This window comes from Procambarus clarkii, chromosome 7 (genome assembly GCF_040958095.1).
Source record: "Procambarus clarkii isolate CNS0578487 chromosome 7, FALCON_Pclarkii_2.0, whole genome shotgun sequence".
NCBI lineage: Eukaryota > Metazoa > Arthropoda > Malacostraca > Decapoda > Cambaridae > Procambarus > Procambarus clarkii.
In genome coordinates this window covers 7,659,204-7,678,108 of record NC_091156.1, presented here as the reverse complement: position 1 = coordinate 7,678,108, position 18,905 = coordinate 7,659,204, and the positions used below count along the sequence as shown (strand labels likewise).

Genomic DNA, 18,905 nt, shown 5'->3' with positions numbered 1-18,905 from the left:
CCTTTCTGTGCCTGAGAGCAGGAAATAATCGACTGGCGGTGATATTAGCATCGTAAAGTAGCGCTGTCATCCTTCAGTTGCCGTCTGAGTCGTGGTATTGAGCCGTCGGCTGGCGTCCGCTTGGGTCAGGTGTCGTAAGGCTATCAATGTCGCTGTGTCGGATGTTGTAAATTATTATTCTTGCTGGTTGTCAGGTCTATGGGGGACTGTTGGCCGCCACTTCGCGCCACATCCTTATATAGTGGGATTATAAATCATCCATTTATATTATCAATCGTTGCGGTACAAAGTGCTAGAACCCTTTGATCCTTCATAGCTTCTCTGAATTTAAATAATTATATATATATATAATCATTTAAATGCCGGCGTTACAGGGCATTTTAAGTTAATTTTTCTATAAAAAAATGCATAGCATTTGTGCCAAACGTTCCTATTAACCTTGTTATATCGCCACACTCTTCGCCAGTGGCATTTATCACAGTATTACCGTGTGCTTGTTTGCATCGCACTAATGCTGGCTACATTTGTCTTCACCGGGATGGCTGCCAGGAGACAGTGGTGGTGGTCCCAGGGCGGCCACACACTCGCCGTCTGGGTCCTCTCCTATCCGGCCAGCGCTCGCAGCAACGTCGGTCGGCAGGTCACCTTCATAATTTTAAATATGGCCTGCTAATAGCTTCCTGGATTACAGTTACACGGCGTTTATCTCTTTTTATCTCTTAATTTACGATCAGTTATGGGGACGAGGACTTGCCGACAACGTGACGAGCATCGCCGTGTTAGGGGCACGTAGTTACAGTGTGAGACGTTTCAATCTGACCGAGCTTTACTAAGACGGGATAAAGCCGATAAGATTATTCCTAGATGTTGTTTCCTGATCTTGTGTGGTGATGTTCTTTCCCGTACTTCTCTTACGAATATTTTATTCGACATGTTAGCGCTCAGTGTCCAAACACATCTGACGTTTTCGAAATTGTAACTTTTATGTAGAGGCCAATATTCTCGTGGATGATCACACACACACGTGATAGGGAAGTTGCCATATATTGGTGGACAGGTGACAATATTATAGGATTGCACGTCACTTATATTGGTTGACCGGTGACAGTAGTATAGGATTGACTAGCGACGCATTATTAAAGACCCGATACGCAGAAGCAATTGCAAGAATCACAAAAGATTGGGTTCTTAAGCGTGGCAATAGCACCGGAGGCACACATAAACATAATATCAGCAGCACATGCAATACTGTCAAGCAAGCGGTCTGCATTTACAAAGGTACACAGAAAATGCAGGCGATGAGTCACAATAACGTGGTTGAAGTAAGTTGACCAGACCACACACTAGAAGGTGAAGGGACGACGACGTTTCGGTCCGTCCTGGACCATTCTCAAGTCATTCTCGACTTGAGAATGGTCCAGGACGGACCGAAACTTCGTCGTCCTTTCCCCTTCTAGTGTGTGTGGTCTGGTCAACATACACAGAAAATCAATACAGGTTGTGTATAATGTTCTGATTACGTGTTAGTGCATGTATCACTAGCATGGAGTCCCCACTTTGCGAAGCACAAGAAACACATAGAATATCCAGAGATTTACTTAAAGCTTGGTGACAAAGATTTAGAGCCGAGCCATGATGACAGGTTAAGGAGACTCATTATAGCGATACTTGAAGAGAGAAAGGTCAGTGGAGGCATGATGAGGATATTATTGTTTTGAGGAGCGAAAATAGACCAAAGAGGCACAGGTGGAAGTGGAAACAAATGAGTAAGAAACATATCGGGAAATGCTGGTGTGCGGAGCGAGTGAAATAAATGATAGGTTTCCACGACCTTCATTCACAGCCTTGAGAGCAGACACGACAGAAAACTAGAACTTAGGGGGAGGTTTGTATACCACAGGTATAGTTTCTCTGAGGCAGGGCCCAAGAGTTAGACCTCGCTGCACATAAGTAAAACATACACATGCGCGCACGCACCTCCACGGTAACTTACAAGTCAAGGCATATATCAGCGATTATCTTGGATGTGGTAATTATACGCGAGCCGGAGTTAATGACTGACACCGACGACAGGACGAATATTATGCTAATAATTATATCCGTGTTTTAACAGCTAGAATAATTACACTTTTTACAATATTAAAATTTCCTCGGGTTGTGTAAAGCAAAGGTTCAGTAAATGGTTTTGACTTTCAACCCATCCTCACAACTAATAGGTCGTGTTGTTTACGTTACGGCAACTAATGTTACCAATGCAGCCTACTCAAAAAATGAACGGTTCACGAATAACTTTTTCTATGCATCGGACTCTATAGGTTAGGTGGGTGAGCTCTTGTGTATGTGTGTGTGTACTCGGCTAAACACGTTTCTGTGGGTTGAGCTCCAGCTCTTTGTCCCGGCTCTCAGTCTTCTAGGTACTTGCGAAGTACTCTTATCATACCATGCAGCCTTGTGAAACAACACGCGCGCGCGCGCATGTACGTTAATTTCTTTTAAAATTATATTTGTTCTGCGTCGCAATGTCCCGTTTCCTCGTCTTGACGGCGCAGGAAATACTAATATATATTCTCCAGTTTGAACTTGTTCGTCTTTTTTATGTAGAAAATTAATGAAAATTAAGATTATAAGAACAAAATATTCAGAATATTTGCATGCGAAGTATAAATTTCCCAGTGAGACCACCGAATTATAATGCAATTTATTCAGTATAATATACCAAGAATATTTGATTATTGCAAGCGATATTAAGGAACAATAACAGAATCTAACGACATGATAAAGTTCCAGGTCGAAACGTCTTCACTTTTATTAATTTCAGAGGTTGGATAATTTGTCTTAAATATTTACAGCAAATTTGTGACGTGAATTTATGGTGACGACGGAGTCGGCTCAACATACTGTATAAACCATTCGTAAGACGGCACTTACCAGCAACACGGCCGCCATCGGACGGGTGAAAGGGCCGGGGAGTATATTAAGGCAATTATTCGTTCAGAGTTACAGTTACAGCTCCGCTCCTGTGCCAGGTAAGTCCACTACGGGCTCACCCATATCCCGTGCTACTTGGACCCTTTTGTTCCAAGTAGCTGAATCTAAAACAACAACGTTCAGAGAAAATAAAGACTGCAGTAAATACTCTGACATTTAAGCTAAACAGTAGGTAAATCTCAAAATGGTAAATCTAATTTTATTTTCTATAATTGCGTAATCGGTGATAAACCCTCATACGGATAACATACAATTCATCCGAAAGTCAGCAAATCTAAAGATGAAAACTTTAGCGGTGATACGAGACAACTTAACATCCGGAGTCCCCCACAAATTATACATGTAAAATCCTGGTGTTACGCTCTACGCCTTAGTAGGGAGGAAAAACGTAATTTACAGCGTTTCGATATGAAAGTTTTGTCACGATCACTTACCTAAACTCTTGTCGCGAAACGATGCAAATCAAATCTTTTCCCCAAATACGGCGTTTGCATTTCGCACGTCATCTTCAGCGTAAATCTAAAACAAATTGCGCGATAAATTCTAATTTATTACAAGGTAAATACCGCCGACGCCACGAATTATGCGGGCTAGGTAAGTCAACGGATCCTATAGCCAAATCAGCGATATAATAAGGACGAAAACAGTGAAGCAAGAATGCTCGAAGTTCCTCGTCGGGCTGGTGTAGTGTCACGGGCTCGCCTCTGCTGTCTGACTGAACGTCGATACCGGTCGCCGATAACACAAACATCTCGCCGCTGCTTGATATCCACAGCCGGATGTCCCTCTTCCTCTCCCCCCAAAAAAACAACGCTGGCAAATATCCGGGTTTATCGGTGTTATAAGATGGAAATAATGATGGGAGATAAATTCCTCTATCTCCATTGCTCATTCCATGGAGCGTCAAGAGATGCTACACTTTATTAAACTTCTTCGAGGAGTTAGTGCTTAGAAATAAGTGAGGTTACCCCTGTAGCTGAGCGAAGATGACGGTGAGGGATAAGCTAGTTTTAACTCTCCGTCGGAGCAGGCAGCGGCGAGCGAGCGAAGTATAGGCAGTGTTCATAGGTAGAAGGTCGGGAAATAGCTACACGCGTCACTAATGCTCTCATGTACGACATATTTGTTACTAATGCTAGGAGATTGCGACATATTTGTTACTAATGCTAAGAGATCGCGATATATTTGTTACTAATGCCAAGAGATCGCGACATATTTGTCACTAATGCCAAGAGATCGCGACATATTTGTCACTAATGCTAAGAGATCGCGACATATTTGTTACTAATGCTAGGAGATCGCGACATATTCATATTTGGCCTAAACAGCAGCAAGAGATGGTTAAATCTTTGATACTCTTGTGAACATTATAATAATAGTGGCAAGAGACGGTAGAATTGTCATAGCTACGCAGAGATTATCGCAAGGAAACATCTTACATTTTTGCTTCCCGGAAAGAGCACCTGCAGATTTTTTGTGGTTAATCTAACTTTACCGTGAAGATATTTCTCAAATGTTTTCAAATTTCCAATTGAAGATAGGGCTGAAAAACAACTAAAATATCTTCTATTACATAGAAATAATCATTAAAGACTTTTTGAGATGCAGCTGGAGGGAAGCTACATTGTCTCTAAAGAGTTCAGAGGTGCTAGGAGCTCAACAGGGCATCCACACGGGTTTAATTGGTGTGTCCCTGGCAACTTTTTAGAAATCACAGCATCATATTTTTTGATGCTGCTTTTTGATTTTTTGACGTCCTGGACCATTCTCAGTCGACTTGAGAATGGTCCAGGACGGACCGAAACGTCGTCGTCCCTTCACCTTCTACTGTGTGGTCTGGCCAACATCACAGCATCAGTTCCTCGTCACAATAAATTAATGTACCTCGTCACAATACAATTATATTTTGTTTAGATGGATCCTTGTCAGAAATATTGATTTGGAATAATCTACATTTTTTCCAACTTGTGTATATGTTGCTTGTAGATACTTAACTGTCATACGCGTTTACGGTAACAAAGCTAATATGTTATTAGACAATTTTATTGAAATATAGAAGACAAACTTCACGTCGGGCAATGGTTCACTGTCTAGAACAACTGCACCAATATCCACTGACAATCATATCCTTAAAATAGATCAAACAAGAGATAAAACAAAAATATATTAAACTGGCATTCTTATCGTAATATGATATGGTTGAGATATTGCTGATTGTATAAGGTTTCGGATGATTCCATGTAAATATCGTGTTGTTTTTTAATTCACTGAACTTGTTTTATCTAGATTTTATATTAAATTTACCAAGAAAAACATCCAGTAAAACATTCAAAAAAGCACCAGGAGCTCATTATATCCTCAGAGGACCTACTTGTCAATATTTCTGATGCTGTCAGAGACCTGAATCAGAACAAATATCATTGTAAGTGAATTTGCTCATCTTGATACCTGATCGAAAGAAAATATTTTTTGACAATCAACGTCTCGGCTTTATGGACGTGAACTATGTGATCTGCGAAATCCAGACTTCCTTGGGTTGAATTGTGAACAGAGGAAATGTTCAAGAGTGTTCCTGAACACTCGAACACTTGAATGTTCTATGGAGTGTATTTTGGCACTTATTACAATCTCCTGCTTGGCCTGATGTCCTCACCTACACTCGAAGAAATAATTCTCATGTAAATGATGTTTTTTGTCAGTAGGAAATTATCCAACTAGCAAAAACAATACGCTATTATTTTTCCTGGCGTTCACTTATCACTTGCTGCTCAGATTTCGTCAGAAACATCAACTTCATTGCTAGGAAATACAACTTAGGAATGAGTGGTGTATTAACGTAGCAGGTATACAGAGAATAATACTAGTGAGCATGGAGAGGGGGGATACTACCCTCTTCCCCCCCTCCACCCTCCCAGATGAAAATTTAAAACGACCAAGGAATTACTGGCATAAAAAGTTGGCTTATAGACTAGCATTTTAAATTCTATTGCAATCAGCTCTGTGTTTCATGAACTATGGGGTCGGTGTAATTTTGCTTCAGGGCTAGTCCCTGAATTTCTCCAACTGTGTGGTATAATTAGCTTGTTTTTTATCTTTCAGATTTAATTTTTATAAATCTAATTTCATGTTGTATATTATGTTCTATTTATAAACAATAAGTTTTGTACAGTTGTACACCCGTACAGCTGTACAGCTGTCAAGACGCTTACAGCTTACACCTGCTGACTACAGCCACAACTGTAATAATGTGCCAACACTTTAAAACTTCTAAATCTAATTATATCCCTAGACATTACATTTATTGAATTTTCAGCCGAAACGTTTGATGACTATACCACAAAAATATAAAATTTTGTAGAGTTTATGACTCGAGATTTATTTGTACTTAGAAGTATCTTGTAGACTTTTACATACAAAGCTTCCATTTCTGTTTTGCACAGGTTCTGAGTTTCACGATCAAATATCAGGAAAGAGCTTGTTTAGTTCTCAAGATAAAACACCATGTTCTGAGACGAGAACATATATTGATTAAGAGCATGATATTCTGCTCCAGTCTCTTGTTAAGGATATCGTTCAGATATAGTTGACCTTAACTCTTATGCAGGAATCATATTGGGAAAAATCTTGTTTCCGTCTCCTGAGAAATGCTTCTCTCGGTCCGCTAAATTTGTGTGGATTTGGTGAAATCTATTTTTTTTGGCGAAATTGTCCCGCATGAAAGAATATTTCTTAAAACTTTCCTCTTCCAGTATAGCCAAGAAGACGATGAATTCTCATTTGGTTTAGTTATCAAGAAGAAGCCATTTCCAACCACGATATCCTCTGAGTATATGGTTGTGATCCGGCTTGATCATCTAGATATAGCAGAGATACGACGCAGATGTTGTGTTCAATTGAACGTTATCAGTATTGCTCCTTATGTCTGCGGATGCTCCCTTCGTACTCTTCGCAAAATTGCTCAGAGATATCGCTCTGGAAATGTTGCCTACTACACTACGCACTCAGCATGTAGATCACAAATGTAGATCAGACTGATTTTAACAGATATAACAACATGTAAATATAGGTTTCGTGTACTTGACTATTCGATCATTTCCGAATATATATATATATTATATATATATAATTATACACATATATAAAGCTATATATATTAGGCTTTAAATATATTCAATATTAATATAATAACGCTCATTTTATTTAACATAGACTTATGTCTAAAGCTATATTCACTTTGGCTATTAGACTAAACGGTGCTTTCATTCTAGGCCTAGTAACAGAGCTGCCTAACTAGGCCTAGTATTTGTTAAGCAGGATATAAAATTAGTTAATTTTGGTCGGTCCTTCTTTGACTGCTAGATTTGTGTATTTACTGCGCTCTTCCCTGGAGTTTCGGTTAGATTTCGCGCAGGATGGAGACGTTGGAGGCCACGTTTCTTTGCACCTGATGCTCCTTTTCACCTAGCAGTAGTTACTCGGTAGTTAGGTAACTGATGTGGGTTATATCCTGGGAAAGGGCAGTTGCAAGCGTAGGGAGACCAATTACAAATAATGTTTATTATATTCACCTCCCATACACACCTGCAGGGTGTACCATCCCCCTCTCATACACACACACACACACATCTGCAAGGTGTACCGCCCCCTCTCATACACACATACCTGCAGGGTGTACCATCCCCCTCTCATACACACACACCTGCAAGGTGTACCGCCCCCTCTCATACACACACCTGCAAGGTGCCCCGCCCCCCCCTCTCATACACACACCAGCAGGGTGTACCGCCCCCCCCTCTCATACACCAGCAGGGTGCACCGCCCCCTCTCATACACACACCAGCAGGGTGTACCGCCCCCCCCCTCTCATACACCAGTAGGGTGCACCGCCCTCTCTCATACACACACCAGCAGGGTGCACTGCCCCCTCTCATACACACCAGCACACAACTGCATTACCGTCACCCCCCAAATATCTTAGTAACTTCTGTTCACATGTTCGTGGTGGACTCCAGCATATTGTAGTGCGTGTCGCTGGAAGTGTCCGTGCGGCGGACGCCCGTACATGTCCCAAGTCAGAATGCAAACGTTTGACGGGCGAGGCACGGAGGGCGGACGTGGTACGGAGGGCGGGAGTGACACGGACGGCGGACGTGACACGAATGGCGGGCGTGACACGGACGGCGAACGTGGTACGGAGGAGGTTGTCTTACCTGGTTTAGGCACGTTTCTCTTGACCTGCATCCACTTGTAGGTGGGTACGGACTGCTGCGGCTGGTGGTGAGGGAGGGCGTGGGGCGAGCCGCCCATCATTCCGCCCACACCGCACGCCTCCCTCACACCCTCGTGGTGGGCGTAGAGGCCCATGCTCATGTGTCGGTACTGGGCGGCGGGGTCCAGGTAACCTGGGTATCCCCCCGCCCCCGCCGGCGACATGACGCCCGACTGGCCGCCCACGCCACCCGCCACGGCCTGGACGGCGCTGGTGTAGTCGTAGCCCTGGGAGACGTGGTGCTGGGCAGCCGCCATGCCCCCTGCAGCGTGCCCAGGGTAGCACACGCTGCTATACTCGTCCAGGTTGGTGTAGGAGGAGGGCACGTGGGCGTCCTGTAGGCTGGTGTGCTGAGGCCGGTGGTGATCGGTGGGCGTGAGGGCGGGCGGGATGTAGGTCTGGCCTTGGACTGCCTCGTGGGACTGGCACTGGGCGTAGTAATGCTGGAGCTCCGAGGAGTAGGCCTGGCTGTGGTAGCCGGACTCGGCGTTGCACACACCGTACACCATGTTGGTGTTCATGTGGCCGCCGCTAGCGTCACACTGACCCGCGCCTGGCCAGGCCCGCCCCGCGCCCCCCTCTCCCACGCCTCGCCCCGCCCACCCCACGCCCCGCCCACCCCGCAGGTACTCGCACACACACACACAACATACACAACACACGCGCTATACCAACTCGCAACACCCAGACCTGTTACACAAGCTGAGTAAACACTCTTGCTGTAGTCAGTGTTGGAGATTGGTAGACGAATGCTGTATTGCGCAGACACGTGGGGACATGCACACGGCGAGATATACACACGGATACTGATACAAGCACACGAACGAACACATATACACGCGGACTCATATACAGTAAAGTAGGGTATAAGATGCTTCTAGAAGGTAGCACGGCATTTTCGTGCTTGAGTACATAGAGGGGCTCAAATGATTTGGGTAGACAGAAAAAAAACCCTATTGAAGAAGATGAGAGACTATAGACGTATTGACCTCAGCAAGATGAGGGACTTCCTGCGTGAAATCCAAAGGGAGAGATAAATAGGGAAGACAGCAAGTTGAATTCATTGCTCGGAAATGTGCCGATTCAAAGGAATACTTCATACCTCTCAAGAAGGCAGAGGAAAAAAATTGGGCAGACTCCCTGGTTCAATAGGCAAGAAAGGACAACAAATGCCTGGCAAAAATACGGAAACAAGGAACAGAGGAGAGTAGAGAGGCCCTAAAGAGAACCACGAAAAAAGTACCGTAGTCAGGAGAGAAGCTGACAGCAGTTTTGAAAAAGATATTGCTGCAAAAGCTAAGGACCAACCAAAGCTGTTCGATAGCCATATAAGAAAAAAACAACAAAAAAAAACAAAAATAAGAGACCAGGTACTCAGATTGAGGAGCCAAGGGGCAATTCTTACAGAAAACGATAAGGAAGTATGTGAGGCTCTCGACAACAAATTTCAGGAGCTCTTTACAATAAAACTATTTATTTATTTACTTATTTATTTATATACAAGAAGGTACATTGGGTTTGTGAGAATACATAGCATAGTCCAGTAATTGCACTCTTGTAAAGCCACTAGTACGCGCTGTGTTTCGGGCAGGTCCTTAATCTAACAGATAATTTTAAGTAGGTAAATTCTATGGTTTAATGTAAAAACTATGGTTTGTAATATGTAAAAACGTAAAAAACGTTTGTAATATGTAAAAACTATGTAAAAACCATGGTTTTTACAATGAGACCATGGTTGCTGGATGAAAGACCGGAAGAAACAATGGATGATACTGTAATCTCTGTTGAATAGGTAAAAAAAAATGGATGAACTAATGAACAAGATGTGACAAAATCAAAGAAAGAGTTGGGAGTGAGTATAACTGGAACGCTCACAACTGAAGGCACACATAAACAGGCTAACGTCGGCAGCATATGGAACTCTAGCAAACATAAGAACATCGTTTAGAATACCAAATCAGGACTCCTTCAACGCAATCTACATAGCCTTTGTTAAACCAATACTGGAATATGCACCTTGTGAAGCATAACACTAATGGAACAAAATCTCATATCTCAAAAGGACAGAAGAAACAGAGGGTGGGGATATAACCACAACATACAAGATACTGAGCGAAATAGACAAGGTGGGCAAGGACATTTTCTTCAGATTGAAAGTAGCACAAGAGGACATAAGTGGAAGCGCAAAAGAGTCGAAGAAATATAACGAAATACTCGTACTCAGTACGGGTGGGTATGAGTATTTCCTTACAGTCCATTACATTTGTTGCTATATAAGAAGAAGTTGTGGAAACCACCTCCACTCACAGCTTTAAAGGTAGATTTGACAAAGACGTCGGGCTTCAGACTCTTTAAATTGTAAGGCAATAGGTACAACAAGGGTAGTGGCGGGGCATGAAGACCTCATCACCCCGTGAACACTGAGAGGTAAATACAAGCTCACACTCTCGCTGCAACATTCTTTAAAGTTGACATCTTCATACATGGTTAAATTTTTGCAAAAGAATTTACCTCGGGGAAAAATGAACGTTAAGATATCAGTAATAAAAATAATATTGTCCTGATTTTTTTTTTATATAAATTAAAGGATTGAAACGCAAAATAATTAAACATTTGTACATAAATATTTCCAGTTCAAAAGAATCATTATTTTTCAAAACTGAATTTTTTGCCCTTGAAAACAAATTTACCAAATTTAATTATCAATTTGACATGAGAAGAATGACATCATGTCCTGAATATACCGGTACAAATATTTGATAAAGACAATTATTTGAAACCTCTTTGTATACATTGGTAGTGTATTTTCAGACTTGTACATGAACAAACCCAGATGAATGCTACATTTGTTTCTTGCCCCTTGTAGAATTCATCTGTCTTGCGTATTATTATAAAACTCTGAACTGAAAATGTGCACTTAGGATTGCATAGAGAACATGAGAACATAATAATAAAGATAACTGTAGAAGGCCTATTGGCCCATACGAGGCAGCCCATATTTATAACCACCCCAATCCTATTCATACATGTCTAACCTACGCATGAAACAATCAAGAGGTCCTACTTTTATTATGTTACGCGGTAATTGGTTCCACAAATCAACAACCCTGTTACTGCACCAGTATTTACCCCAGGTCTTTCCTAAATCTAAACTTATTCAATTTATACCCATTGTTTCGTGTTCTGTCATATGTTGATACTTTTAATACTCTTTTTAAGAGAGGTTTGCCTAGGACTAGCAACTGCTGACCTTGCCCAGGAGGCACACCCACAACTCCTGGATATCTAACTCTTGCCTAACTCCTGGGTATCTATGTACTGCAAGGTGAACAGAGACATTAGGGGGAAAAGAAACGTGCACAACCAGTCACACCAGGGAGGGATCGAACTCGAAATCCTTGATTGTGAGTGGTGAACGTAGAGCACTGTACTACAATACCCCTATAAATCCTGTAAAATAACTGTAAACCGAATGAAGTAGAATAAAATAAACGAAAACAAGAAATATATAAAGCAGCATAAATTCATGATAAAACAGAAATAAAGTAACGAAACCCCTTATATGCTCAGAAACCTTGACAAAATAAATATGAAGCGAGCCAGTAAAAGAACTGTATCCTATTTTAAACTGGCATTATTGATCTATTACACCGAGGGAAGCCAGTGCATATACTCACTAACACAATCTAAGACGCAGAGCAAACCCCGTCCACAGACACACAATCCAACTCATAGAAGGAGCCTTTTGCACTTGTAAACACCGGGGTAATTGTAGCCCACACGGAGCTGCTGGGAGGGGGGAGGGAGGCTCTGGGAGAGATAGGAGGTGGGAGGAAGGGGGCCAGAGAGGTGGGAGATTGGAGGCGGGAAAGATTGGAGGTTGGAGCGAGGGTGAGGGACATAGGAGAAGGACAAGATTGGAGATTGGTGGAAGGGAGGGTGGGAGACAAGGAGTGGGAGGGAAAGAAATAATAAAGGAAAGATGAGGGAGAAGAGGGTGAGGAAGGATGGAGAGGGTGTGCTAGTAGAGCAAGAATATATATATTCTTAAAGAAGGTTAAGAAAAGGTGAGGAGAGATGGTGTATTTTGGAAGTTGGTAAAGTGTATTTAGGGATTAGAGGAATGGGATAGGTAGAAATTGAGAATTGAGAACAAGGAGTATCCGGCGTTGCTGGGGAGATACCTTGAGGTTACCTTGGAGGATACATCTTTACTGTCTCCATCACTGTACCCACCTTTATGGGGACACCTCTTAACATCCCATCTGCAACCATCGTCATCACACACTTAGCTCTTCACAACCTGCCTTACTCTTCACCACCTTCCCTTTCCTTCACCACCTTCCCTTTCCTTCACCACCTTCCCTTTCCTTCACCACTTTCCCTATCGTTCACCAACTTCTCTTCTCTTCACTTTCCCTTCACTGTAATCATCTATACTTGTCGAAGTCTTCACTAATAAACTATATAAATTATATTATTTAATCATGTTGAAAATAACATGGAAGATGAAACTAAGTGAGCATGGAGTCACGTATTTAGAGAGATTGAAAATTAGTATCTTTACAATTTTATGAACAGGGGGGCATGTGGGGTCAGCCCCACATGTTTCATGTAGGTCACCCTACAAAGGTAGTTGAAGCTAGCCCCACGTTTCTGACCTCGAACCTCAGACACAAACATACATTCTTATATATATATATAATATATATATATTATATATATATATATATAATATATATATATATATATATATATATATATATATATATATATATATATATATATATATATATATATATATATATATATATATATTATATTTGTTCACTTCATCCAAAACTGTTGCAACATATCACCTCACCCAAATGCGAGTATATAAGACAAGCTGTTTAATGTTAGCATTAAGTAAAACTCTGTTAAGTGTTATCAGGTTACAGTTGTGTGTGTGTAAACTAAAGTCTTTGAAAATATAATAAGTAATTACGAAACGCGTTCAAGCGTCGCGTCAGGCTAGAAATAAAAATGAATTTTGGAGAATTGTTTTTTCAATTACCATCGACAGTAAAAAGAAACATAAGAAATAATTATTTTATTTAGGTACACATTGTTTTAATTAATACATGAATACATACCAGTATGTTTTTACACAAATGTGTTGTCTTGCATTCTGTTGTGTATCCAGTATTGTTCTTATGGTTATCACCATTGATAAAAATAATGTTATCTTCAATATACGGAGATACGAGGGCACACTTGAACATGTTTACCATGAAAAATAAGACAAGACTCGCTAATTTATCGCGCGAGACTCTAGTTTATCGGACAAGACTCTCTAATTTATCGCGCAAGACTCGCTAGTTTATCGCGCAAGACGCACAAATTCCTTGCAAGATCTCCAGGGAGGAGAATTTGCTGAGTGACTCGCTCCGAGGGTTCCTTAGGGTAGGCTGTCAATGTAGGTTTTCTTTCTCATATCATTGGCGCACTTTTATCCCCAATAGTCCAAAACTTTTATGTAATCGGACACAAAAGTCTATTTGCATGTGTATTAGTAAGGCACCGGTGTATTTACTTGCAGGCGGTGTCCCCCTGGTAACCCAAGAACAAGTAAAGAAATAAGAATGTAAAGAAATCAAGCCAGTAAGCAAGTGAGATATCGATCAAGCAAGCAAACAAGGCGGTGATGTTGGTGGTGGGGTGGAGGGTGTGGTGGTGGTAGTGATGGTAGTGGTTGTGGTGGGGGTGGGGGGTTGTCGAGGTAGTGATGGTGGTGGTGGTGGTGGTATTTAAGGGTGTGATAGTGGCTTTTTCGGATTGTGTTTGGTGGTGATGACTGTGTTGTGAATTGTGGTGTTGGGGGTGGGGGGGTAGCTATCACTACCCCCCAAGATAGCAAAGATAGCTATCACATCTTTCCTATCACAAAGATGTGACAATGCTGGTTGTGGTGTCTCCAGCCTCCACCCTGCAGGCGAGGAGTCACAATAACGTGGCTAAAGTAAGTTGACCAGACCACACACTAGCAGGTGAAGGGACGACGACGTTCCAGGACGGACCGAAACGTCGTCGTCCCTTCACCTTCTAGTGTGTGTTGTCTGGTCAACTTCCACCCTGCACTCTGGTTCTGTCATTTCTCGTTTTGCAGCATTGTCTCTTTGTATACGCTGGGAAATTCCACTTAATGATTTGTTCGCGGTTTTCCTAACGTTCATCAAGGTAGCGAGTTTGAGATCGTCCAGCCTCTCACTGTGAAGATCTCTCCGCAGCTCTTGGACAAGTCTAGTTGCATATTTTTGTGCATCTGCTATTTATATTTTTTTCAGGTGTGGATTCAAAGTCGGTGCTGCATTATCCAAACTTCGTCTTACGTAGGTTATATATATATATATATATATATATATATATATATATATATATATATATATATATATATACATATATATATATATATATATATATATATATATATATATATATATATATATATATATATATATATATATAATATATAATTTGAAGTTCTTGAGAAGTAGCCTATTTGATTATTATTTGCTGGAAACATAATTTTACTAATGAGTTCCTCAGGTGACAGGTTAGGTGTTACATTCTCAGATATTATTTTCTTTACTGTTTCTGGGAGCTGCCTCCTTTCAGTCCGTGTTTCTGCGGTCTCTCACCACAAAATACCTAATTTAAAAAGTACAGGGTAAAAAAAAGATTAGTGTAAGAACTAAAAAGACTAAACTAGGAGGACAGGGTAAAGGAATAAAATCTCACAACCTTAGAGGAAAGAAGAAGCTGGTGCAATGATCACAGCGTTAAAAATACCGAGGGGAAGAGACTAAGTGGACTAGGACAGCCTCTTGAAATTGAGAGAAAGAAGGACAAGAGGACACAGGTGTAAACTGGAACCGCAAACGAGTCGAAGCAAATTTTTTAATATATTAGGTACATCTGCATTTGTGCAGCTACCCTAGACTATATGAAGGGGAGTATAGTGTGTCAAAAAGCTAGCTACGTGATGCTTAAAAGTACCCATCACACAGGATGTTTAGTCATGTAAGAAAGTGCTCGTACACCGTAGGGACGATCAACAAGTGAATACACTAAAAGAAGGGGTCATGGCAGCCATCTCCATCCTTCTTTATTAAGATCAGATTGGATAAATATTTCGAAAGTCAGGACAGTCAAATTACACGCATTCATGCGTGTAATCAAATCAAATTCATGATGATTCAAATTCATCAAATTCATGATGTTAGTAGGTGCAGAATATAGAGCTAGATCTTTCAAGTAGTCACTGATAGGTTAAGCAGTGATAGGTAAGCACGTGATGGCTTAAACTTGTTTAGTTCAGATCAAAATAGTTTTCTTTTGATCTTGAGTCGTGTAAGAGGGGGGGTGGGGGTGAAAATCTACATTCTGTAGAACATAAAGACGAAGCTGAAGATTCCTCTCATCCCCCTTGCCTCTTTCTCTCTACATTTTCTCCTCTTTCTACATTTTCTCCTCTTTTCTCTCCCTTTTCCACTTCTTTCATTTTTTCTCCCTCCTCTTTCTCCCTTCTCTTTTTCCAACTACCCCTTTCTTGCCCTTTCTCAATTCTTACCTCATTTCTTCCTCTTTATCCCCCCCCTCCCTCCAATATATTTGTCATCATTTTCTCTCTCTCTCGCTCTCATACATTTTGATCGAACGAATGCATATGTAGAACTTTTTATCTGTTGCTTGATTCATCCTCATATTATTTATTAGTTTGATGCCAATCTTCATGTCTTCAGTCATTCTTTCAATCACAATTTGGTGTCACTGAGTTTGCATAAATTTAGATTTGTGTCACCGACAACAGTTATATACATATATATTTTTATATATGTATATATATATACATATATATATATATATATATATATATATATATATATATATATATATATATATATATATATATATATATATACATATATATATATATATATTTTTTTTTTCTTTGATTAGCATTGCTTCACGTCACTATTTTCGTGGGTATATATACTCAAATTTGTTTAACTATATATATTAGAGTAAATTAATTTTTACAGGTTCATATAATAAAATTTATTTGAAAAGTAAATTCTTATTAATACACGTAAGACCTCGAAACAAAACATGCAAAATAGAAAGTGTTCTCAAAGCAACACAATAATAAGAAACTCTTCTTGAAACACATTATACGGAAATAATTCTCGAAAATGTATGATTAAAATAAATGCTTTTAAAACATTAAATATTTGTTTGTTCTATAAACCCTTCTACTAATAACATATTTATCAGAATCTTTCTTTAAATACAAATCATACCATCTTTCCTGTAAACACAAATCTTAACAACATTCCACTTGAAACATAACATTGAACTGCATCCTTTTTGGAAATACTGGACCCAGGAGGGTCCAGCAACCCTCTTAGAAACACTACACTGACAGAAGCAAACCTGGAAACACTACACTGAGCAGCAACCCTCCTGGAAATACAACACTTAGCAGCAACAATCCTTTAAACACTACACTGACAGCAGCAACCCTCCTGGAAACACTACAGCAGCAACCCTCCTGGAAACACTACAGCAGCAACCCTCCTGGAAACACTACAGCAGCAACCCTCCTGGGAAACACTACAGCAGCAACCCTCCTGGAAACACTACAGCAGCAACCCTCCTGGGAAACACTACAGCAGCAACCCTCCTGGGAAACACTACAGCAGCAACCCTCCTGGAAACACTACAGCAGCAACCCTCCTGGAAACACTACAGCAGCAACCCTTCTGGAAACACTACAGCAGCAACCCTCCTGGGAAACACTACAGCAGCAACCCTCCTGGAAACACTACAGCAGCAACCCTCCTGGAAACACTACAGCAGCAACCCTCCTGGAAACACTACAGCAGCAACCCTCCTGGGAAACACTACAGCAGCAACCCTCCTGGAAACACTACAGCAGCAACCCTCCTGGAAACACTACAGCAGCAACCCTCCTGGAAACACTACAGCAGCAACCCTCCTGGAAACACTACAGCAGCAACCCTCCTGGAAACACTACAGCAGCAACCCTCCTGGGAAACACTACAGCAGCAACCCTCCTGGAAACACTACAGCAGCAACCCTCCTGGAAACACTACAGCAGCAACCCTCCTGGAAACATTACAGCAGCAACCCTCCTGGGAAACACTACAGCAGCAACCCTCCTGGGAAACACTACAGCAGCAACCCTCCTGGAAACACTACAGCAGCAACCCTCCTGGAAACATTACAGCAGCAACCCTTCTGGGAAACACTACAGCAGCAACCCTCCTGGAAACACTACAGCAGCAACCCTCCTGGAAACACTACAGCAGCAACCCTCCTGGAAACACTACAGCAGCAACCCTCCTGGGAAACACTACAGCAGCAACCCTCCTGGAAAACACTACAGCAGCAACCCTCCTGGAAACACTACAGCAGCAACCCTCCTGGAAACACTACAGCAGCAACCCTCCTGGAAACAAAACACAAACTCATTGCCTCAAACAACATTCCCTCAGTACAAATTCTCTCATTGGAAGATTCAATGGCCAATCAGCGAGTGGAATTGAGGTGATTATTATTTCCACAACCATCTTAACCTGTGGCTTACAATCATCTACCCATACCATCAATACTGCTAGTTCACCAGGAAGGCTTCACAATTAATAATGATGGGGATTTTTAGTCTGATGTTACGACACCGGATATCCTAATGATGCGTCAGATTCCGATCAGCGTAATTGGGAGTATGATGATGATTAATTGGGTAATTAATGCTGACGTCAATGATGTATATGTGGAGACATGTTCAAGGTTAACATTACATAGTCTTAGCCATAGGAGATGCACGTGAAACATGCTTATTATGGGAGGTGAAGGCAGGGGATGGCAAAGATAAATTGGGTAGGGAACATGGAAAGAGAGAGAGAGAGAGAGAGAGAGAGGGGGGGAAGGAATGACCATTTCGCAAGATGTTTACTGTTAATTAATTGGTAGTATGTTTCAGTAATGACTAGGATGTGGATCATCTAACACCTCCATGCCAAATTGGCACTGGGGCCAATTGTTTCTGACCTATGACATTCTCATACCCTCCGTGTGTCATCTTGGAAAGTTGAGTGAGGCTAGCTCCAACTGTGAGAAGTACTGATGAAGCACACGAGAATCTTATTGAACCGTGAACCTCTGAACGTGCAGACTGTGAACGTGCACACTCTGGCTCGGACACCAAGTGTGGTGTCGGACAGTGAATCTATAGTGTTGGCATTCTTCATATGCCATCTTTTACCCAAATGACGCCCAGAATATATGCAACGAGACGCGAATATACTGAGTTTAATTCAGTCCTGAACAATGTTCAATACTGAAGCATACTAGCTTGTAAGTCAGTCCAGCCACTTGGGCTAGACGGTTGAGCGACGATCTCGCTTTTTACAGGTCGGTGTTCAATCCCCAACCGTCCAAGTGGTTGGGCACCATTCCTTTCCCCCGTCCCATACTAAATCCTTATCCTGATCCCTTCCAAGTGCTATACAGTCGGAATAGCTTGGCGCTTTCCCTGACAGTTCCCTTCGGATTCCCTTCACTTTGTTAGTAAGCTAATGTA

At 41.5% G+C, this 18,905-nt stretch overlaps 2 protein-coding genes across 2 annotated transcripts in view; one reads left to right on the top strand and one right to left on the bottom strand.

Moving 5' to 3' along the window:
* The window catches only part of LOC123761325 (homeobox protein Hox-A1), a 75,724-nt gene extending 66,935 nt beyond the window's left edge, over positions 1-8,789 (bottom strand). The window contains exon 1 of the mRNA XM_045747281.2: positions 8,199-8,789. Coding sequence (XP_045603237.1) covers positions 8,199-8,778 — 580 coding nt within the window. The 5' untranslated portion in view covers positions 8,779-8,789. The remainder of the gene's footprint in view (positions 1-8,198) is intronic.
* A 3,969-nt stretch (positions 8,790-12,758) lies between these two features.
* Positions 12,759-17,873, top strand: LOC138357572 (uncharacterized). The gene is made up of 3 exons (XM_069314497.1): positions 12,759-12,775; positions 14,584-14,628; positions 16,814-17,873. The coding sequence occupies exons 1-3, from the start codon at positions 12,759-12,761 to the stop codon at positions 17,871-17,873; spliced, it is 1,122 nt and encodes a 373-aa protein (XP_069170598.1).
* The last annotated feature ends 1,032 nt before the right edge of the window (positions 17,874-18,905 follow it).